Source organism: Microcaecilia unicolor, chromosome 5 (assembly GCF_901765095.1).
Source record: "Microcaecilia unicolor chromosome 5, aMicUni1.1, whole genome shotgun sequence".
NCBI lineage: Eukaryota > Metazoa > Chordata > Amphibia > Gymnophiona > Siphonopidae > Microcaecilia > Microcaecilia unicolor.
The window spans coordinates 262,016,638-262,041,489 of NC_044035.1; the positions used below are offsets into that span (position 1 = coordinate 262,016,638).

A 24,852-nucleotide genomic window follows, 5' to 3' on the forward strand; every position below is an offset into this window, starting at 1 on the left:
TAACCACTAGGTCACTCCTCCACTCCTTCACCAAATGATTCTCTTGATCCTCCACCTTCTCTTGTAAAAGTTTCAATTGCTGCAGCAGCTGAGCGCGTTCACTCCGATCAGCCCCGCCTCTTCCTCAAGTCCATCAGCCGTGCCTCTGGGTGTCCATGCAAGCATTAATTGCTCTCCTCCAACTTAACCACAACTAAGTCAGCAATCTCTGCTTTGGAGGCTTGTATTTAGATGCCCTTAGCTTCGCCAGGGCAGGGAGCATCTGCGGGCTGTCCATCTTACTTCCTGCCAGTGGTTTAGCATCCTTTGGTGCCTTCAAAGCCTTTGCTGCATACAGTTCTTTTATAGATGTAGCTGATTTTGGCTTGATCTGCTTTGGCATGTTTCCATGCAAGCGTTCACTATGACCATTAACATCCCACTTGATCTCTGCCACAGTCACTTCCGATAATAGAAATCTAGGAGAGAATGCAGAGGTGGAAATTGTGGAGCTCCTTCATGCATGTCTACTCTCCATGCATGCCTTATACCATAATTGAGACATTGAGATTGGGATGTGCCAAATTCCAGAAGAATTTTAAAAGTATTACCGTGTAACTTCAAGTAATATCCCCTAATCTTTCTACTTTTTGAAAGAGTAAACAATCGATTTAGGTCTACCTGTTCCACTCCATTCAGGATTTTATAGATTGTTGTGTGGTAGACATTCTGCTTCCATGCCTCCATCTGCAGTATCCTCTTTCATGCCTGGGCAATTTTGAGCTGAGCAGCCAGAATAATCTGAATTGAAAGCCACCTAGCAGTCCCGGGCACCTGGCTGCCCTCCTGAATCCCAAGAAAACACAATTGTGGCATAAGCTCCACATGAACTCAAAGTAAGCCTTCCAATTCTGCTGCAACATGGCCCAAGAAATCGACCATAAAGTGGTATGTACAACACATATGCAAATAAGTGCCTCTTTCACTACAGTTCCTCCAGCCCAGTGGGCTGGAGACCAGGTCAAATCTTGCAAAAAAAAAAAAAAAAGGTGAGACATCTGTAGGCATGATGTGACAGGAAGACACACATCTCCACTGTATTGTAACAGATGGAAATCTTAGGTGCCTGAGATCAAATTTAATGCTAGTTATTTTCGTTAAGGCTCAGGTCAAGATCAAGGTCCCATCATATCACCATCCTGGCAGGCAAAATGTACAATTCCTCTCAGTCTAGCAAGCATCAATATAGAACTGACTCTACCAATCCACTCTGAATCCATTCCAGTAGACAACTTTGAAGCCCCATATCAAACCACAGTAGCTACACATCAAACCCTCAACCTAGCTCTCCTTACCTACCTCCCCCTACACCAGTGCCAAAAGACCCTATCACCAGTCACACACCACTTACTATCCAATGCCCATGCAACCATTCCATAAAGCATTTCCCAAACTGACCTATCCTCCATTATTTTTTTTTTTTAAACCCCAAACCCCCTGCATTCCAAAAGCTGGCAAGTCCAGTCAAGTTCAGCCTGTCTTTGAGCCATTTTCATGACAACAGCCTACCAACCTGACTTGTTCTAAGCTTCTGTGCTTTTGATCCCCGGATCCAGGCCTAACTGCAATTTAACAAACCACTCAGCTGTTACTACCATTGTGAAAAAAATGAGTTTTCTTACAATGGTTCATACAAAGCTTTGCATGATACAGAGGAGTATATTTGACTCCACATGCTTTTAACTTTTCCTTCACCTCACTGAAGGTCTAACAAGCCTTCTGAAACTCCATGGAAAAAAAATCTTTAATCTCTAATTTTATATACCGCTTTAACCAGAAGCTCTTGGCAGTTTACAAGAAAATGATTCCACACTAGAAACTCAAAATATCTCACAGTCTTGACATTTACAAAATCAATGTTTCCATAACCTTTATAAATTACAGGAACAATATTCCATGTATAAAATATAAAAACAATAATACTCTAAGTAAAACATTTCTTGAAAAGCCAAGTTTTAAGCTGTTTCCTAAAATTAACACAATTATTTTCATTCCACATTTCTAGTGGCAAAGAATTCCATGTATCTACAGCTAGCACAGGGAACAGCTGCCTGTGTACCCCGTTTTCCTAATATTTTAAATTGACAGCAGCTGTAGATTAATATAAATAGAATGTGAAGAAAGAATTCTTGATTGAAGAACGACACAGATACCCTGGAGCAAGCCCATATTCATTTATTGGGATTTATTAACCGCCTTTATGAGGAGATTCACCAAAGGCAGTGTACAGTAGATACAGTTTAACATAAAACTTATAATTTTGTTAACAGCAAAACAATAGTAAAATAACCATAAATACAACAATTGAGGTAAACTTGAAAACAGCAAACTGAAACCTAATAATAGAACTACCGTGAAACAGTATAAAAATATACACATTTAACAGCACTGGAATTCAAATACCAGAGATATAATACAATGTTAGCATAATATTAATGATACACCTAATAAGCATGCATTAGAACATTCAAATAACAGATATGATGCTAATGATTTTCTACACTGAGGGACCAAGAGGATATATGATAGGAACAAGAAGTGTGGTACAGAGTCAGTTGGAATAATATGATGGTTAGTTAAACTCAAGGCGTATAAAATAGGCCATAGAATTTAAACTCGATTCAAGCATGGATAGGAAGCCAGCGTAAGGATCACAAAGGTATAATTCTGTCCATTCTCCATTTATGTAAATTTTCTTTGCAGCCATGTTTGGAAGTAGTTGAATTTTTATCAAATAACTTTTTTGGGAGCCATAAATATAAAATATTGCAATAATCAGAACATGGAGATATTATGACTTGAAATATCAACTGAAGTTTATCAAGAGTAAATAAGAATTGAATTTGCTTTAATAATCTCAGCTTAATAAAATATATTTTAAGAAGCTGGATAATCTTTTGTTCAAATGCCAAGGATGAATTTATTAATATCCCCAAGCTAGGAATTACAAATCATAGAAAAAAAGATATTTTTGTTCTGGAAAAACCACCTCTTCCTTCTTCCAGACAGCTATGAGAACATAAACTTTATCCTAAAAGTTATGCATTTGAACTATCACTGCTCAGGGTCAGCTCCCTTCTTAGATGTGAAATTCTCTTACTTTTCTTAATACTTGAAAAAGCACCTTCCAGATATGATCCTTGAGTGAAGCAGATTTCATTGGTTCAAAAGTGACTTCATGACATATATAAGGACAACATTGAGGTCTCATGGTACAAGAGGCTTCTGAACAGGTAGTTTGATATGAAGAAGATTTTTCATGAATCAAGAAATGAAGGGACATTGTGATGCTAGAATTATGTCAATGGGGACATGATAAACTGAGAGTGCACTAGGATATTCGCTGGTAAGGAGTTTTGCATATCTAGATGATATTTAAGCATGATATTTAGAGGAACCCGAATGGTGTCGTGACCATATGTGAAACACCAGTTAGAGAATATTTTCCTTTTAAAAGTACAGATATGCCTGGTGGAATGTTTTCTTGTTGTGACCAAGATGCACTAAATGGGCATTGGTGGATCTGAAACTAAACGTGGTTCAATTTCCACATTTTCAGAGCTAGTGATTCAATATCTGGATGTCGAAGGGAGCCCTTGTTCTGCATTATAAGTGATGGAAACATTTGAAGCCTGCCCAGAGGAAGAATTTTGAGTCTTCTGAGAAGAAGGAACCAGTTTTGGCAAGGCCAGAACAGTGCTATGACAATTATTGTACTGGGTCTATTTAGAACTTTTGCAGAGTTTTGGTTATGAGAAAGATAGGAGGGTAAACAAAGAAGCAGCACAACCCTCACCTGCCAGTCCAGGGATGGGGCACTAAATAAAGGGGCAGTTTTGTAATGTCATTGCTTGAAAACAGGAATATTTGAAGAGTTGCCCAATCCTGAAAAATGTCCTGTAGGATTTGATGGTCCAGAGACCATTCATGGGACTGAAGCGCCCTTTTCAGCCTGTCAGCTCTGTGGTTCTGATTGCCAAAGATGTAAGTGACTTGGATTTGTATGCAGTTAGAAATCACAGACCCAAATCCATGCTGCTTTCTCCTTGATTGTTGACATAAAACAAGGCAACTTGATTGTTCAACTAAATTGAAACTTAGTGATCCTAAACAAGAAGTGTAAATATTTGGAGGGAGTAGATTACCACTTTGAGCTTTAGATTGATATAGAGCAATTCTTCAACCTTTGACCAGGTTGCTTTGAGAGCTGAGATGGACTCTCCAAGTGGTGTTGGAAGCAATCTGTTCACAGAGGATACCCTTGATCAGGGTGAATTTTGGCATCCACCATTGTAACATAATCTAAAGTGGAACTGATGGATGAATTTCAGTAGAAAGAAGCTGGTGCATAGAAGAAGCGGGGTCAAGATGGCATTAAGAGCAGGCACGTTGCTCCCCTGTTTGCTGGAAGTTTAGGTACTGCTTTTTACCCAGTCTGTTTGTTTGGTATGGGGAAGCAGAAAGGAGCTCCCAGAATTTACCCTCCAGCTCCAGTGGCTCTGAGGCATCGGATCCAGACCACAGCAGGGGCTGTTTTGTGGCATGCAGGAACAGCAGTTCTCTTTTGAGCAGGGACTTTCTCTTTGTGTCAGGTGTTCAGCGCTGCGTGCGTCTGGTAGAGCTATACAAATGCTAATAATAGTAATAATGTGCCGAGAGAGTTGGCAAACCTCAGTGCTGACTGGATATCATTGAGCCTAGAGCACAGGCCTAACCTCCCACAACCCGGAAGCAGTACAGCAGTGGCATCTGATGAAATTTCCTTTTCCAAGAGGTTGTTGAATCCTCATTAAAAGAGAGGCAGCCGAGCAGGAGCCTTTGGTGAAATGCCTGACAGCAAAGAGCTCTGAGCTGCTGGCTGTAGGAGTGGAAGATGGAGCTTCTGGAGGTAACACTCTAAATTTGGAGGAGATTAGAAAACCAGCTGTGGTGGATTTGGAGGTTCTTTGGCAGGCCATTAGAGTCATGGATGTTAACCTTCAAATGGCATTGCCTGTATTAAGGACTGATTTGGGAGTATCTTCTCCAGAGTGGAAGAATATAGAGAGTTGTTGTCTGTCCATGGAGAAAGATTGAGGAAACAGGCAGAACAATTAGTAGAGATGAAACAACTTGAATTGACTTTTTAAAGGAAAGATCTTTGGTGGTTCAGAAGTTAGAATATTTAGAGAATCAATTGAGGAAAAACGACTTACAATTTTTGAACTTTCCTAGGTCTCCAATTATTTCTCCTATAGAAATGGTACACACATTCTTCTGAGAAATTCTACCGATACTATCCAAGAATATTCCTTCTGTTGTGAGAACTCAGTATTTGACTTTAGGAGAACGTGGAAGTTCAACCCCAGCTGGGACAATGGGACAGGGTCCAGATGAATTGAATTCAAAAGCATTCCTAGAAAGCTCCTTGGAAGTTATTACAGCTAGAATAACTCTCCTGGTAACTTTCACATTGAGGAATGATAGAGATTATGTTATGAAGCTTTATTTCCAACATCTTAATAAACAGTTCCTAGGCTTTGTTATTCGTATATTTCCTGACGTATCTCAAGTGACACAGAAACGTAGGAAAGAATTCTTGGCTCTTAGGTCAAGGGTTCTGGCTTTAGGTGTCACATTTATTTTGAAATTTCCTGCAAAATGCTGTATTACATATTAGACTAACCCCACTGTTCACTAAGCCATGCTAGTGGCTGCCACACAGCAATGCTGACATGGCTTAGTAAACGGGGGGGAGGGGGGGGGGGTAAGAGTTTTCTTTTTGTTGAGCCTAGGCAACTGATTTAATTTATTGTGGCTAGGAAAGGGAGTGGTGTCTTTGTTGGCTCTGACATACTGACTTAGAGCTAGCATGTTCTGGCTGTAGGCAACCTCTTTGTTTGAGCTGCTTCTCTTGGTAATTAGTCTAATTTTTAATTTGTTGTGATTTTCCTGATTTGACCCCTTTTTATACTGTGGGCTAAACAATTGATTGTTTTCCTCTTTTATTTTCCCCTCTTTTTCCTAAATTTGATTTTGGATCTATTCAAGCTATAGATAGATGTATACGTGATATCATTGTAAAATGTGCATATATATAAAAAAGAACCAAAAAAATGAAAGAGGCTGAAATCTGAGGTCTCGTGCTTTTCTTATTTTCAGGTATGCTTAGGGCACAATATTGACAATAACTCCCCATATGGCCCAACCTCTACAAGCAGACTCTGGCTGCCAATCATGGAACATTGAATCTTCTGAACAAGATGCATTCATTTTTGTAATCTGTCTTGTGGGAGAAAAATTTTCACTAGGTTTGTGTTTAGAATAGCTTCTATACATTCTTGCTTGCAGGTTTAAGTGTTTCATGAAGTTGATAATCCCTAGACTCTAAAGGAGGCATATTGTTTCATCTCTAAGGAAGAAGGTCAGATTTTCCATGGAAGGTGCCAGAAGCCAATTGTCAAGGTATGGAAAGATTAGATGTCCCTGCCTGTGCAGGTGAGCAGCATCACCATGAGGCATTTGGTGAAAAATCTGGGAGTTAATGAGAGCCAAAGAGAAAATTAAAGAGTCATGGAATAGAAGGCAATACTCTGTTATGGATTAGGAATTGGTTATTGGGCAGAAAACAGAGAGTAGGATGAAATGGCCATTTTTCACAGTGGAGGAGGGTGAGTAGTGTAGTGCCGCAGGGATTCGTACTGGAACCAGTGCTATTTAACATATTTATAAATGTTCTGTGAAAAATTGGAAATGGGAAGACTGGGCATCCAAATGGCATATTAAATTTAATGTGGACAAATGCAAAGTGATGCACATTGGGAAGAATAACCCAAATCATAGTTACCTGATGCTAGGGTCCACCTTGGTGGTCAGCACCCAAGAAAAAGATCTAGGTGTCATTGTAGACAATATGCTGAAATCTTCTGCCCAGTGTGCAGTGGAGGCAGTGGCCAAAAAGCAAACATGATGCTAGGAATTATTAGGAAAGGGATGGTACTTGAGTACTGTGCTCAGTTCTGGTCACTGCATCTTGATATAACAGATTTAGAAAAGATTCAAAGAAGAGTGACCAAAATGATAAAAGGGATGGAACTCCTCCCATATGAGAAAAGGCTAAAGAGGTTAGGGATCTTTAGCTTGGAAAAGAGACAGCTGAGGGGAGATATGACTGAGGTCTACAAAATCCTGAGTGGTGTACAACAAGTAGAAGTGATCAATTTTTTACTTTTTCAATGCATGAAGCTTACTGTGCTTGGAACATCCAATTTTGACCAGTTCAATCCAGTTTAGAATGCACGTTATTCAGCAAGTAATGCACAAAGGGGTCTTGCATGGCTTTTACCATTCACGGTAGCAGCCAAAAAGAATCATATGCAAATGAATTACATCGAGCTGATTAGTATTTAAATGTACATTCCGAGCGATGCACAGCTATTTCCAAGTGATGCATAGAGAGGAGCACCTACCTTCAACGAGGAAATTTTCACAGGAGGTCAGGACCTGTCATAGCATGATGGTGGCTTCTCCATAGAGCAGTCTCCTTTTATTTTTAAATAGTATTTGCATGTGTATGTGTCCCACATGTAACAGCACTGTGAAGAAGTTGTCTTGGAACAACAACGTATGTTATGGAGGCACACCCATGGCACCTGTACTTTTGAAAAAAAGTTAAACATGGCTTTCCTACACACACATATAAACAATAAACTTCCTGGGGTGTGAAAGTTGCCGTGGAACCCCACAAAAAGAAACTTTCATGACCCGGGTGGTTTATTGCTTATATATGTGTATGAAAGCCATGTGTAGCAGTGGAACACTGTGGAGGTATGTCCATAGCACATGCTGTTCTGGGCATGTGCATAGCATTGACACCTAGTGAGTGACTGTTCTATGCATGTGGTGCTTAGCAGGTAGCTGTTCTACACATGTGCCGATGCTTTCCCTACCAAGCTGCTTGCTGTAATTGCGAACAGCTCATCTGCATGAGATTTCCTTTGAGTATTGCTCGCTATTTCGAACTTGTTAACTTTTACCAAGGATCTAAAAGAAACGGGTTTCTCATGAGGACTTGTGTGGATCAGCGCCTAGGGGACACTCAATGAAGTTACATGGAAATTACATGCTGACCGTGGGATTTAGCTGGGCTGCCTTCCACATTCACAATTTTGGCCTCTAACTTTATCACCATAATGGTAGCTTCCAGTACATATGTTAACCATGTATGAATGTCTTCATGGATACCAAGAACATGCAGCTATGCAAGACATCTAATGGCAATACCAGAAGCTGAGTTTCTGTAAAATGTATCAAAACTGTAGAAAATGGGCTCCACATGCATCTGTGTCAGCTAGGGTTGCTGCCAGGTCAGACAAAAACTGCAGCATTCTTTGGAAGATGGTTTGTATATACTGATCTCAATTAAGGTGATTGAGCAGGATTGCTTTTAGATACCTATGAAGCTCTAGGAATATTTGCTCCCTGAAGAAGCCCGTGGAGGGTGAAACCAGTTGGAGTGGAGCTATTGAATCGCATTTTAAATGTTCTATTACTGTTGATGACACGGAGTGACACTTTTATGGAGGTGATTATAAATCATTTGTATAGACTTCATCTCTTTTAATATGATGATAATTTGAACTTTCATTTATATGGACCTTTCCTGTTTGAGAGACCCTTTTGAAATTTATTAACATCGATGGACAGATTGAACAGCGTATTTAAAAGATAAGTTTTTTGATTTTCTTGAGCCTTGAATCTTTAAATAAATATTTTTTGTATAGAAATTTTTGTTTTAAAGTAGAGTGAAAAAAACACTTTTGGAGATTAATTGTAGCCTGCTGGGTTGGTGGTAGTGATTTTGTCTTTACTGAACCATGTAGAACTGATGAGTTGTAATCTGTGTAGATATCATTGTGCCATAGAAAACTTTCTTTCCTAAATGATCTAAAAGCCCGTGATCTTTACCAGGAAGTGTTATTAGAATTCTATACATTTTCTCACCTTCTTCATTACTGACTTGACTAGTACTGAGAAATGAGAAAGTTGGACTTTATCGAAACCAGGTGCACTTTTACTTTAAGTCATTTTAGACATAGGTTCAATTATTACAGCCACATGATTGGTCCATTAAGAGGCCATGGACAGGAATGGCCACTGTAGCTTTTGGTGTCTCTAAGTACTTCAAGAGATCAAACACATCTGAAAATGGTTCTGCCCCTGTTGTAATGGGAAAGTAACCTCTGTAGACATGCACTGAAGAAATCTTGGGTAAAAAATATATTCATAAGCAATTCATTTCAAGCAGTAGGAGGAGATGGATTAGAGGAGATCTCAGTTGAGTATTCTCCTCTTCTAAAGACGATTCAGGTAGAAAGAAACTGAGATCTGGGTAATCCTCTCAGCCACTTTGCGAGATCTCTGAATGTAGTGAAAGAAGAAGTAGAGAATACCACCCTTTTGGTTCAAAGGCTGAGGTAGACAAGAAAGATACTATTGGATCTTGAGATAAACTAGCATCTCTCTGCACAGGAGTAGTGCCTGTGGATTGAGATATGTGGTACTTGGCTCTTGACACAGGATGAATGGCAGATCTTTACAACAGCTCTTGATAAACTTGAACATTTTCTTTAGGAATGAGTGCGACTGCTTGGGTAAAGGCAGCAAAAAAGGTGGCCTATCAGCTACCATAGCAAGGACTAGAGTGGACATCAGTGGAATTTGCCCTGTTGATCATTGCAAGAGATGTTTCTGTGCTACAATCAGACAGCAAGGTGATATCTGTGCCGGCTCTGTACAGTGATGCTTGCACTGTGTCACTGGGACAGCTGTATCATGATCTGCACTGCTGTGTGGCTTTGTTCTGTTTGCAGTGATAGGTGGATATAGCATCTGTGCTGGTGCGATGAGATGAAGATCAGTCCAGCGGGAGCTCTTGAATGATACAAAGAACTCTAGAGATGGCTGTATGGGTTTGTGCTTAGGGGTACTGCCCTGACAAATGTGCCCCCGAACTCCCCCCAGTCCAGATATCCCCCCAGCCTACCTTCCATCCTTGGTGGTCCAGTGGGGGCAATGGGGATGGGAACAAAGCCTACTTGCTCAGGGTACTACACAAGTACCATGAGCTGCCATGAGAGGTTGTGGCTGCCATTTTCTTTAGGCAGCTGCAAGGGGCAGGAGTGAGTGGGCTTTGATCCTGCCCTCATTGCCCCCTGTGGACCACCAGGAATGGAAGATAGCCTGGAGAGGAGGGGCTATCTGCACTGGGGGGGGGGGGGGGTTGGGGGATGTTCCAGGAGGAGAGGTCTGTGACTCTTGAGGGCTGGGGGGGAGGGGAAAGGAAGGAGGAGGGCTGCATTGGGGGTGGGGGGGGGGTGGGAGGAGATCATGAGACTTTTACTTAAAAAAAAAGTTATGTGGATCCTAATTGATATTCAGCTGGGATCTGCATAAGCTCTGAGAGCTAGCAGCTGGGCAATTACCCCAGATATTCAGTGCTGGCGCCCACAAATGGCCTGGCACTGAATATCCAGGGTTAATTTAGCTGGCAAAGGTCAGTGTTTAAAAAAAACGCTAACCACCGCCAGCTGAATATCGGCTGGATCATGACCAAACGTTAATTGCTAAGAGTTTAGTGAGATGATTCAATCCTACTGAATAAAAAGAGGTAATAAATATTTTCAGATACCAGATAATAATACAGTTCTAGTATTTGATTCAGAAATGTTTTGGTAATGCACACTGTATTCATTTTTTATTTGCTGTTTACTACTACTACTGACTGACATACGTCTCAAAATTAGTACAAGACTTCTGAATGGTAAATTGATGTGTAGGTTCTTTGTCACTCAAAGACTGAATATTCTCATTTTTAATGAAAATCAATACATTTCTGTGTTACATTTCATAGAGCAAATTATGCAGTTACCTTACCAGGTTTAGTCTGTGGTGCTCCTGGTCTGGAGGAGGGTTTAGGTTTTGAAGGAGCGAGATGGATTGTTTTTGGAGCTGAAAGAAAGACCCAAAAGAGTCAATGTTTTCTTGCACAATTAAATTTCAACTTCACATTTAGACACTGGGAGATGGGGGTGGAAGTAATTCCAGAACCAGCTGCCTAATTTTAGGTGTCAAAAACACTGGTAAATGCCGGTATTCTAGTCATTTATATGCATATGTGAACACATACATGTGTAAATAACCATTTTACGGCCTAAGGGTATTCTGTAAGTACATTCACATGGATGGAATTTGGGCAGAGCATAGGTAATTGTCATCGGTCACCCATATTCTTTAATCTTTCAGTATTTTAGAAACTTTTTATAATATTTTTTAGAAACATATAGGTTTCTAAAATATTGATAGATTAAAGAATATGGGTGACCGATGACAATTACAGTGAATCACTGAGTTGTGTCTCAGTGTGAAAAGAGTCACTGCTGAGGTCAAGTGGATTGTGCCTGCTATATTTTGTAAGAATTTTTTGGTGTTGGGCTTTTGAATTTGAGTGTGGAATTATTGCCCCCACTGTAAAGTTACAGACTATATAAATTGATTTAATGCACACATATGTGCATATATGCTAGTATTCTAAACATTTAAGCACATAACACACATGTAAATGTTAGTGCCTAGGTTACACAATCGCCCCATTAGGAAGTAAGTTTATCTAACTTTTTTCATGTGTAAAACCTGTTTTCCATGCAGAAAAGGGCCTTTATAAAATTGCACAACTGTAGAATGTATGCACACAAAAGGTAATGTACCTACTTTTACACAATCTGTGCATAGGCACTTTTTGCGGCAGAGCTTGGGCGGAGTGGATGCAGAGTTGCGAGGGACACATATATAATATACGCATGTATACACCTACCCCCCAGATTCTATATAAGTCGCCCAAATTTGGGCATGGAGCACAGATCTGCACACAAACTAACCTCCCTCTTTACTAAGCTGCACTAGCAGCTGCCACACGGCAATGCCGACACAGCCCTTTCAAAGTCAATGGGCTGTGTCAGCACTAGCGCGGCTTAGTAAACGGGGGGGGGGGGGGGGGCGGGTAAATTAGTTCATAAGCCATTAACAATCAATAATTGGTGTTAACTGGCACTCATTTGCAGTTACATGTGGATCTGTCCTATGCCTTATTCTATAACATGCACGTCTACATATTATGGTGCACAAGGGGGCGTGACCACAGGCAGGTCAGGGGCATTCACGGAATTTAGGTACAATGTAATAGAATAATGTCATTTCCACGCCTAAGCTGGGTGCCAGCATTACACCAGGTTTTGGTAGGTATAAATTAGTGCCCATAGTTAGGTGTGAGATCTGTGCTAGTGCTATGCAAATGATGGTCTGCGCAGAGTGTCCTTTGAAGAATACTAGTTTATCATGGATCTTCCCAGTGTCTAACTTTGAGCACCATTCACTGAATTCCTCCCATAGAGTACATACACATATCAACATCGTTGTCAGAGCAGGTGCAAATCTGTATGTCAGCATTTGGGTACTCTAGGGGGTTGAGCCTGGGAATCTATTTTATAAAGGCGCGTGGAGGGGCATAATCGAACGGGGCCGCCCATCTATAAGGGCGGCCATCTCCGGGGCCGGCCCCGGGAAGGGGCGGAGCCAACCGTATTATCGAACAAGATGGGCGGCCATCTTTCATTTCAACATTTAGGTCAACCTTAGAGATGGTCGACCTAAATGTTGAGATCGCCGGACTTAGAGATGGGCGGCTTCGGTTTTCGCCGATAATGGAAACTGAGGCCGGCCATCTCAAAACTGGCGAAATCCAAGGTATTTGGTCATGGGAGGAGCCAGCATTTCTAGTGCACTGGTCCCCCTGTCATGCCAGGACACCAACCGGGCACCCTAGGGGGCACCGCATTGGACTTTATTAATTGCTCCCAGGTACATAGCTCCCTTCCCTTGGGTGCTGAGCCCCCCCATATCCCCCCCAAAACCCACTACCCACAATTGTAAACCACTATCATAGCCCTTATGGGTGAAGGGGGCACCTACATGTGGGTACAGTGCGTTTTGGGGGGGGGGTTTGGAGGGCTCAACACTTACCACCACAAGTGTAACAGGTGGGGGGGGGGGGGGTGGACCTTTGTCCGCCTGCCTGAAGTGCACTGCACCCATTAAAACTGCTCCAGGGACCTGCATACTGCTGTCATGGAGCTGGGTATGACATTTCAGGCTGGCACAGAGGCTGGCAAAAAATGTTTTTAATTTTATTTTTTTAAGGTGGGAAGGGGTTGGTGACCACTGAGGGAGTATGGGGAGGTCATCCCCGATTACCTCTGATGGTCATCTGGTCAGTTTGGACACTTTTTTGAAGCTTGGTCCTGAAAATAAATGGACCAAGTAAAGTTGGCCAAATGCTTGTCAGGGCCGCCCTTCTTTTTTACATTATCAGCTGAGGGCGGGCAAGTGTTAACCACGCCCCTATCCCGCCTTCGCTACGCCTCCAACACGCCCCCTTAAACGTTCGCCGACCCTGCGACGGACTGCGGTTGAGGGCGGCCAAAATTGGCTTTCGATTATGCCAATTTGGCCGCACCTAGGAGAAGGGCGGCCATCTCCTGATTTGTGTCGGAAGATGGCCGCCCTTGTCCTTCGAAAATAAGCAGGATTGCTACCTATCTAGCCCTTATAACATAGGTTTATCATAAGCATTTTTTTTGGACTTCTCACAAAAGTTGTTCTGTTTTAAAATCAAGTCCTTAAAGCATATTTTTCAGTATTGTAAAAAAATGTCTTAATAGAGGCAGAACAGCATATCATTATGTCATTCAAAAGTGGCTGAGATAACCCACCAACAGCAAACTTAAATTTTCTCAGCCCTAAAGGAAGTGAATGAAGAAAACTGGTGGCCCAGACAAGCATGAACACATATGAATGGGACCCTGCTGACAGCTTTCTGTTCCTGAAATGATTTTCAAGGAAATATTAAGTAGTTTCTTTGATGAAAAACTATTCATTGATAAAATGCCTTTACCTGTTGTTGTTCTTCGCCGTTCTGAGATTAAAGGAGATTTAGTTGTAAGTGGGTATAAAATCTTTCGATATGCTGCTGAAAGGAAAAAACAATGTTTTAGAAAATTCATATTTAATAATATAGTTCCAAGTGTGAATCTATTAGTACAGAGGAGAAACAGGTTCATTAGACACTTCTGAAAAATTATAAGTATTTATCAATCTTGAAGTTCCCATATGTTATGGAGTACATCACTTTATAGATATACTTGAGTTAAAGATTGCTAATGATAATGGAGTAGTGGTTTTGATGATTCAGTCTACAGTGCTGGTACTCAAATGCAAGACTGTGCTTGACAGGGTGAGGTGACCACCTAGGGTCCACCCCTAAGTAGCCACACTCTCTGTAACCATCTACAGAGGCTGTGAAAAGGCAGCACTGCAATCATTATTCCAGTTCTTAGAATACACATATTGCTGGGAAAAGAGAACAAGGTGAACTACTACAAGTCCAATACAGAAACTACATACTTGCAAATTATCTCACCTTGGTCACATATGCATAACAAGGACAGAACCTCACCAAATATAGAACAGATGATCACAAATTAAAACTTGAAAATTTGTGGACAAAAACTGAACTGAAAACTCCAAGAAGCTGGACTCTGCTCGCAATATAACACCACAGAAATGGAAATGTATTTTCTCCTCTACTGTGCAAAATACAAAGATATCAGAGATGCTGCATATTTAGATTCCCAAAAGTGGCATATTCAAATCACTAAATAATGAGCTAATTAGTGCTAATAATTGGCTTGTCAACTAGCAATTATTGGCAATAGATTTAATTAAAATATATGGTTATAAATTTAGGTGTGGTATCTGCACATATATTTTACGTGTATATTCAAAAATGGGGCATGGAAATGGTAGAGTCATGGGCGGAACAGGGGCATTCCTAAAATTTACATGGGTAGTTATAGAATAATGGAGATACATGCCTAATCTAGGTGCAAGATTTGCACCACGTTTCAGTGGGTGTAAATGGCCATGCCTAAAGTTAGGCATGATTCACAGGCATAAGCACTATTCTATAAACCGCACCTAACTTTAAGTGGGGTTTATAGAATAGCGCTTTTTACACAGCAGATATTTCTTGGCCTGATATATAGAATTCACCCTGTTATGTGCTGGCTGTAGCATGTGCCTCCACATTCTAGCATGGACCTGTAGGGATTGACTGAAGACAGTGCTCTTTCGAGGGGGTGGGCACTCTGTGTGTGCATTTTGGGTGTGCAGAGCCTGGATACTTTCATTAGTGCTTACAGGACTCTGGGTTAATTTTGGCAGGCAATTGAAAATGTGCCAGTACTCAATATCACCAAGTGCCCACTGGAAAAAAAATATTGGGAAGATAGCACAATTCAGGGCTTAATTTTGGGGGGAATGGCCTGGAATGCGGTTCCACCACTTCTTTTCAGACCTCAGTACCAGAGCAGCAGAGGTGTTGGGTACACGGTAGTTCTCAGGGAAAGAGAAAGGTAGGATGTGAGCCTGGGGCAGGGCAGGCAACAGCCAATCTGCTCCCTAATCCAGCCCCTCTTCTCCTGTTGTGTTTGCCCCTGGCACACCTCCTCCTCTGGCTTCAAAGTTCCAGTTCCTTTAGACCGAAACTAAAACCCTGGTATAGTTACAGTATTGGTTGTCAACACTTTGGGTCTAGAAAATGTTTTAGATTGAGATAGTATGAGCCAAGGTTCTCTGGGCTCCCCAAAACAGAAACTTGGATAAGAGTTTCCAAATGCTTTAGGTGCAACATTTGTTAACTCAGAGAGAAAGTCCATATGTCAAAATCTCACAATTAGAGTTAGGGAGACTTGCAAGTATAGAGAAGTCCTAGTTCTCTAGGATCTCTCTACAGAAAAAAGTAAGAATGAGGAAATGGATGGAACACAGTATCAAAGAGCTACAATCTATTAGCCAGTAGAGAGAAGCAAATAGAATGGATGAGGGTCTTTGGTCTAAAAGGATAAACAGATATCAAGAAGCAGAGTGAGAATCCATGAGAGGTTGAGATGGCATGAAATGATATTATGAAGTATACAAAAAGCTTCAGATAGCATAAATCAATGGTGCAGTGATCACCGGAGAAAGAATTACCTTGTGTTGATTGCTCCTGTTTAACAGTATCAGAAGATTTGGCAGTGACTGGTTTTGTGATGGGCAGGCTGGTAGACACTAGAAAATACAATATGTGAATAATTCTGCAGCATAACTGAAAGGAAAACCTGTCGTAAGATAGAATAGCAGTGTAGAAATAATGTTCTCAAATTTACAAAATAAAATGCACAGTAAAATATAATATTCCTGTAGTTGCAAGTAAAAAAAATTCCGAACCAAAACTATGGGTTTATTAAGGATGAAAGATAACATTCAGTGCATTCAGACACAAAGATACAGATGAGCATTTACCAGGTTCATGCTGTGACATGTCTGGTTTGGGAGACATTTCAGGTTCAGACTGAAAGTATGTTTTTTCTTTAGGAGCTGAAAAAGAAATCTTAGAATATACTTAAGCTTTATTGAAATCCCAGGAAGACGTCCCTCCCAAGACTTCCAAAATACCTGCAAGGAAGAAATGCAGGGTCCTTTTACTAAGCGGAGGTAAGCACTACTGCGTGCTTTCTGTGCGCCAAAATGCACTATCGCAGGGCATGCTCAAGCACCCTGTGGTAATTCAGGCATCTACTTCCAAACACTTTGTATTTTTTAGTGCTAGGGGCGTGTTTGGGGGGGGGGGCTGAGAGAAGGCATGCCCAGCGCTAATAGGTTAGTGCAGATACATTGCTGCACGCCAACCGATTAGCATATGGTTAGCGTGTGAACCCTTTCTGCCTACTAATTAAGTGTTGGTGAGGGCTCACATGCTAATGGCCACGCTCTAATTTGGAAATTATCACTGGCCATTAATGGGAAAAATGGAAATGTGGCCATTTTACAGCCACGCTAGAAGTGGCCTCAGCATGTGGGGAAACCGACGTGCTAATCATAGTGCATGGCCCCTTTTAGTGCAACTTAGGAAAAGGGCCCCGCAGTTTGAGGGGCTGAAAATGGATAATGAATGATAACTGATGAAGTTACATTGGAATGCAATTGTAAGCAGATGGAAATAAGAAAAAAAGGGATAGAATGCATATTCAGTAAAGGAGAAAGAACTAAACATGAACAAAACTAAAAAAAACAGTGCAAGGTAATGACGATATTGGAACAATGGTCCTCCATCCAGCTGATCTTAGCTAAAAGGCTGATAAGTGAAGCTATCTTGTATTTCAATTCTACATAAGAGCAAAAAAGCAGATGACAGTTGACAAAGCAAGTTGAATGAAAGTAAAATGCTAGCGTAACATGATCTCATCTACCAATGATATTCAAACTTAGTTATATAAAAAGCAACTTATGCAGTAATGGCCCCATAGATCCACATTTGATGTGGTCTTAATTCTTAGCTTCATCTTGTTTTTTAAGCTTATAGTTATTTTATTTTGAGCTCATTGAAAAGTCTCTTAATGAAATACTATGGACTCTGAAGAATCTAATGTGTTGTTGAGTAACATTGCTAGAAAAAAAATAAATGAGAAGAATTTTCTTATATGAATGTAGAAAAACAAAGTCATCTTATGAGGAAATTACCCAGTGTTGTTCTTGGTTCTGCAGCTTTGGATGTTTTAGAGTCCAAGACAATTTGTTTTGCTGTAGAAAAACACATCATGAATGTCAGTGGCAGAAGTAACATGGAAGGTTTCTGCCAATCAATAGGGTCTCAGAATCAGTAGAAGTACATTGAGCCTTGCAGCTGATGCAGCAGTTTTGATAAAATTCCCAATTCCCCCCCCCCCATTCAAGCTAATGTCTTTTCTGTAACTTTCATTTTGTAAGACTGGCAGTGCCCTTGACAGTAAGTGGAATGGAATCACTGTCCCTGCCTAATAACTAGAGTTTTTCACCTGTGGATCAGGCCACATCCCTAACCATAAGGCCTATCGCACAGGTGCTTTATCTTTAATGCAAAGAGGAACAAAGAAATACAGAAAATGAAGGCAGATAAAGATTATAAGGCCTATCCAGTATGCTCATCCACACCATTCACTATTCCTTCCTCTTCTTAAGATATCCTATGTGTTAGTAGTCTCATGCTTTCCTGAATTCAGATACAGTTCACCACCTGCACTGGGAGGCTGTTCCACATATCCACCACCCTTTCAATAAAGAAGCATTTCCTTAGGTTACTTCTGAGTCTATCCCCTTCCATTTTTATCCTATGCCCCCTCATTCTAGAGCTTCCTTTCAACTGAAAGAGACTCAACTTCTTTGTACTTATGCCACAGAGGTATTTTTTTTTTATCTTTATTTTAGATTTTTTACCAAACATAATACTTATGAGTGATATTACACAAATTAAAATAACATTTTTCATTCAATACAGCCACAGAGGTATTTAAATGTCTCTATCATATTGCTTCTCTGCCACCTTTCTTCCAAAGTATACATATTAAGATCTTTAAGTCTGTCCCTATACGTTTTATGATGAAGACCACTGACCATTTTAGTAGCCACCCTCTGGACTGACTGTTTATATCTTTTTGAAGAAGATCGTCAATGGACATGAAAGCAGCTAGGTTTGAAGACTTGATTACTGGAGCTAGTGCTTAAAAGTTTCTAATGTACACTAATTCAGCCCCTTTTAGTGTATTTTAATGGAAATAATGCTTTCTTGCATATATGTTCATTGATCTTCTTTACAAGATTTTGAAGTATTCTTGTAAACGATACTAGCTGATGAAAGAAGGTTCTATTAGTTGTTATTGTCTAGTGGTAATTACATCAGGTTGTTATTTTCTAGTGGTAACTGCATCAGGAGTAGGTGAAGTTCAGTGTCCTGCTGTTTGAAAACAAGGAAAAACCAGTGAACCTTCCTTTTACATTCTCTGTTGTACTGAAACAACAAAATAAAGTTTTTTTTGTAATATTGTTTTAGTGTGCACTACTTGCAAAATAAGGTGCTATAAAAAAAATTAGAGAGCTGGCACAATTGTAGTGGGCACCCCAGGCAAACCTTCAGACTTATACCCCCTCTTTGATTAATTTTCAGGCCATTAACCTGCAGCCCCCCCAAGTATTTGATAATTAAAATTAACAATTATCACAGAAAAATCTTACCATAAAAATCAAGTTAAAATATGTGCTGATGGTTATTTGAGTTTGTTTTGCTTCAGGCTCTATTGTTTTTCTTAACTGATGGTTCTTTGAGTTTATGTGGCTTCAGGCCCTATTGTTTTCTTAAATGATGGTTCTTTGAATTTGTGTGGCTTCAGGCACTTTTGTTTTTCTTAACTGATGATTGTTTGAGTTTGTGTGGCTTTAGGATCTATTTTGCTTAGATTGCAGCTGGCCTAAAGAAGCTGCTGCCCTAGGTGATTGCTTAGTCTTGCCTAATGGTTAGACAGGCTCTGAAAAAATAGAACATGCTAAAATGATATATTAAAACTAACAAAATACATATTTAAAAAACCCAAAATAAAAACAAACCCTCCAAAATTTAGAAAACATTTTCCTATGTATACTTCTGATAATATATTGAAATATGCAGCAGCTTGACTCTTAGTGGTGGAACCATGAGACTACCCCTAGGGGTCACTAGTGTTAATTTTGTCTGGTGATAACTCCTGCCTAGACCCCACTAGACCACATGGGATATTCAAGTAAGGCCTGGGTGGGGGGGGGGGGGGGGGGGGGAGGGCTATGGGAGGGTAGGGGCTATTGGCTGATTGGGGGAGCTTCTGTAGTGGGGAGTCCTTATGCATGTCAGAGATGGGAGAGAGAGAGAGGCTCGGGATCACAGTTGAAGGAGGGGGGATTTGGAGGAGCAGAGGGCACTGACCTGCATCCCTTATGTCGGTCCCAGGCATTATTCAGCCATAGCCCACATAAGCCCCAGGTGCTTCCTTATCTTGAATTAGCCTTAGATCAGCCATTCCCATCCCAGTCCTTGGGGAACACTTAGTCTTATTGGGTTTTCAGGATAGCCACAATGAATATGCATCAGATAGATTTGCATGCACTGCTTCAACTGCATGCAAATCTAACTCATGAATATTCATTGTGGATATCCTGAAAACCTGATGGGACTAGGTGTGCCTTGAGGACTGAGTTGGGAATGGCCTCTCTAGACATTCAATGCCAGTGCCCGGTGTCTGGGGCTAATACCGCCCATGATGGTCAGCGTTTTGACCACTGTGGGGTGAATATCAGCCAGACTGTGTGCTGTGGAATAACAGCTCCAATAAGCAATTGATTTTTAGGAAGGAAGCTATCAAAGTGAGCTACTGTTAAGATGTATTGTTTTATTTCTAACACAGTTACTAATAACTAGGGTTAACAATAAAATAACACATCTTAATGGTAGACCATCTTGAAAACTCCCCCCCATGCAATTCCACCCCCCCCCCCCCGAAAAAATACCTCAGACTTTGGGCCTAGTGACTGAAGTAGTGAGTATATAAGCAGGTTATAAAACTTTCCCTGACTTTGGGTCTCTTTTACATATGGAAAATAATCATTAGTGACAATCAGACAGGCACATCCATGTCTGCTAAAGGAGAAGGAATTACTGTAGTTCCCTTCTTAAAGTTGTGCAGAAGCCATTTAAGTGGATACGGCACAGTGCTTTGAGCCTATGGGATTGGCAATAAATCAAATTTAAATAAAGCCATATTTTTTAAATTATTAAAGTATTAATGATGAATTGCCCTTCTGTTATATTCCATTACATGACTGAAAAATGCAGACATCATATGAGCATATCTGGCTGCATATTTTCTTTAAAAATGGTTTGCTTTTGGATCACTGCCACTCGTACAACTCTAGTTTTGGATCTAAAATCCAAATAAAAGTTATGTGTTGTCAGATGTGATGGTTAAGGTGCTTCATTTTTTTAGTAACCTGCTCTGGCAGTCCTCTACATTTTCTCTAATTCTCCAAACCCCCAGACAAGACCTAGATAGAGAAATCATTACAACTTTAGAAGGGCCATTTCCACCTATTTTAGCTTATACAGTTAGCTGTAGCATAATGTTTCACTAGGTTCTGGCAGCTTTCACAGAGAGAGCAGAACTCTTAATCACTCATCTCTTAGGGGTCCTTTTACCAAGTTGGCTAGAAAGTGGCTGGTGCTGCGATTAGCACATGGGGTTGCTACGTACTCAGGCCACTTTCTAGTGTGGCTGAAAAATGGTCATGGTTGGTATTTTTTTTATTGGCCACGTGCTGTTGGGAATACTAGATGTTATCCTTTCAAAGATGACCTGGGGTCATAAGAGTCCAGACGCCGGGTCATTTCAATGTATGTTTATGATATGGGTAAAGTAGGGTTGAGGGGGAAGGGGAGAGGGGTGCTCTTGTGTGTAACTACTACATTTGAAAGGAAATCAGGGTAATGAGGGGGGGAGGGCGCTGAAGTCTCATAAAACAAAAATGGGATCATGTGTTATTCAACTTTTTACTGTATGATGTTTTTGCTTATTATTTTGTTACGCTTGATTGCTGTCAGGTAATCACTCTATGTTTTTTGTCTAGACTTGTTGATTAGTTGTTAGATATTGGATGTGTTTGATCCTGAATAAAAATTGTTAAATCTTAATGGCCATGTGCTAATTTCCCATTAGCATGTGGCCATTACTGCAGGGAGCCCTTAACACCACCTGTTTAGGAGGCGGTAAGGGCTCCTGTGCTACTCCTGCAGTGATTGGGTAGCACGCAGTAATGTGCCCGCACTACCCAATTTTTACTATGGGAGTAGCACGTTCTAATGGTCAAATTTCTGTGGGATGCCTCAGCGCATCCCATGGTAGTGCCCTTTTACTGCATGGTAGGCCTGTGGTAGGCCTACCACACCTTAGTAAAAAGAACCCCTTAATGCCAGGTACCTCCTTCCACAAATGGCTGAGAGGATAATTGTATAAAGGAGTGCCTAATTTTAGGTACTAAGAACGGGCCTGTTTGGAGCCTGTTCTATAAAGGAACGTGGATGTTTATTTTTCTGTGTGAATACTAGTGTAGTAGGCTAAGAACATGCCTACATTGTATTATTATTATTTATTGGGATTTATTAACCACCTTTATGAAGATATTCATCCAAGGTGGTGTACAGCAGCTACAGTTTAACATAAAACTTACAACTTTATCAACAGTATAACAATAGTAAAATGGCCAAATATCAACATAAATACAATCAACGAAGTAAACTTGGAAATAGTAAACTGAAACCTAGTAATAGGACTAACATGATACAGTTTCAAAAATATAGACATTTAACAGCACTGTAGAACAATCATATAACAGAAATACGGTAAATATCTGTACAATACAAATGGTATCTAGAAAGATGGGAGAAGTAATGCAGACCACTAGACCATGAGGCAGGTTATCGAAACGCTGGCCATCGTAGGTCGTAGTCGGGACTTGAGGTGCAGGAAGTACCCAAAGGAGAAGAAGCAACAGACAAGTTAAGTCAATTTAAGCTAATCTATGCTCTGAATGTTGCTATAAAGTGAATTAAATAAGCATAAAAAACAAAAAATAAAAGAATAAAAGAAAGAGTAACAAGGTTTTTGGCCAATGATGAAGCAGTCCTGCCCCTGAATTCTAAAATTTGAGCTGGGGGCTTCTTGAGGCCTTTTCCTCTGAAATGCCAGAGCGGTTTAAACAACAAATGTCATAGTTCGACACGCCAATATTCTACTTATAGAATCTCCCATCTTTCTAGATATCCTGTTAATTAATTGTGGAGATTACTCCCTGTTGAGTTTATAGTTTGCAATACAAATGGTACCATAATAGACAGCATGAAAAAACATTCAAATCACATAGATATGAAACAATGTCAGCACAATACCAATGAAACAACTAATTGGCATGCATGAGAGCATTCAAATAATATAGATGTGATGCTAATGCTAAACAAATGGGTGGCTAAACTGAAGGTAAATTATATAAACATTGAATAACTTATGAGAAACTGATCTAAGTTACAGAGTGTGTAGCAAGTTAGTCCAGGTGTGGAGTGAGTGACTAGTCAGTTAACATATGTTTTAAAGGCTTGGGAGGAGAGCCAGGCTTTCATCGATAATTACTTATAGAAAATGATGGCAGATAATATGGCCTTACCAGTCTGCCCATCCATATAATTTACTATTGCTTCCTCCACCTATGAGAGCCAACATGCCTGTCTCATGCTTTCTTGAATTCAGATACAGTCCTTGTCTCCACCACCTCCTCTGGGAGGTCATTCCACGCATCTACCACCCTTTCCGTAAAGAAGTATTTCCTTAGATTACTTTTGAGTCTATCCCCCTTCAACTTCATCTTATGCCCTCTCATTCCAAAACTTTCTTTTAGTTGAAAGAGACTTGCCTCCTGTGTATTTATGTCATGGAGATATATAAATGTCTCAATCATGTCTCCTCTCTACTATCTTTCTTCCAAAGTATACAAATTGAGATCTATGAGTCTATCTCTATATGCTTTATTGAAGACCACTGAACATTTTAGTAGCCGCTCTCAGGACCGACTCCATAAAGCTGGTGGAAATGCTCATGACTAGATAAACAAAAATGCATTTTATAATGTCCATGCTTTGTCCATACTCCACCCATGCAAATGCCCAACTGCACAGTACCATTGAAGAATGGTGTGTACTTACAGAATACTGTACTCATAAAGGAAAAAGAAAAGGGAAAGGGAATGAGACTTGACATACCGCCTTTCTGTGGTTTTTGCAACTACATTCAAAGTGGTTTACATAAGGAGGAGATTCTATATATGGTGCCTCAAAACTCAGCGCTAAGCATATTCTATAATTGGCACCTAGATTTAGGCACCGATTATAGAATACCCTTAGTTGATATTTCAGCGCCTAAATCTATGTGCATGCATTTACACCAACTAAAACTTGGCGTAAATCCCAGCACGTAGATTTAGACGCACCGGGCCATATTCTATAACTAAAATGCCCATTTTCCTGCCCATAACCATGCCCCTTTTTTGCCTGCGCATGTTAGAAGTTCAGCGCAGATCGTTACAGAATATGCTTAGTGAGTTGTGTGCCTAAATTCTAATCAGTGCCAATTAGTGCTTATTATTGCTTGTTAAGTGCTGATATCAGTGCTTATTAGCTTGTTAAGCCAATTGAGTTAGCACAGTGCCCTAAATCTAAGCGCACTATATAGAATCCGGGGTAAAATGGCCATTTACACACATCAACATTCTAAATCTCAGACATCTCTTTCTCCTTACTTCTGTAATAAAAGTTTCTTGAATAAGGCCATATCTATTACCTCAGCCTACTGAGACTGAGATGAACATCTCATCTCTCACTTATCTCCAGTATTTTTGGGAGGGGGGAGACACCATAATCCTTCAAATGCACTGATTCTGAGGGTTTTCTAAGGAAGTAAGATTCCATTTATAAAATTACAAAAATAACTTCATTACCAGGTTTTGTCTGTGGTATTTCAGGTCTGGAAGTTATTTTTGGTTTTGAAGGAAGGGCAAGGCTTTCAGTGGGAGCTAAAATAGAAGAAAGAACCTGGGTTAGAAAAGTTACATTCTACTTTCTTTGTAGCCCAATCTTGAAGTGTTGCTGTGATTCACCTGGAATTGAGAAACAAATTCTGTTTTAACAGATGTCAGATTCTGAAGAGGATTTGTGTAAGAGACAAAATCTGTGAGGTGTAATAAAAATACGGTTTGGGAAATTAGAGTTTATGAAAAAAGGCTGGTGCAAAACCGTTC

General features: G+C 40.3%; 1 protein-coding gene across 49 annotated transcripts in view; it reads right to left on the reverse strand.

The window, feature by feature from the left end:
• Nucleotides 1–24,852, reverse strand: part of ABI3BP (ABI family member 3 binding protein) — a 477,114-nt gene that overhangs the window by 171,342 nt on the left and 280,920 nt on the right. For 41 of the 49 annotated variants that reach the window (XM_030204105.1, XM_030204134.1, XM_030204107.1 and 38 more), the window contains 6 exons: nucleotides 24,553–24,627; nucleotides 17,695–17,754; nucleotides 16,477–16,551; nucleotides 16,165–16,242; nucleotides 14,027–14,101; nucleotides 10,954–11,028 (listed from right to left, as the gene is read on the reverse strand). In XM_030204105.1, the coding sequence (XP_030059965.1) occupies nucleotides 10,954–11,028; nucleotides 14,027–14,101; nucleotides 16,165–16,242; nucleotides 16,477–16,551; nucleotides 17,695–17,754; nucleotides 24,553–24,627 (438 nt within the window). The remainder of the gene's footprint in view (nucleotides 1–10,953; nucleotides 11,029–14,026; nucleotides 14,102–16,164; nucleotides 16,243–16,476; nucleotides 16,552–17,694; nucleotides 17,755–24,552; nucleotides 24,628–24,852) is intronic. The other 8 variants (XM_030204141.1, XM_030204133.1, XM_030204092.1 and 5 more) reach the window with 7 other exon arrangements.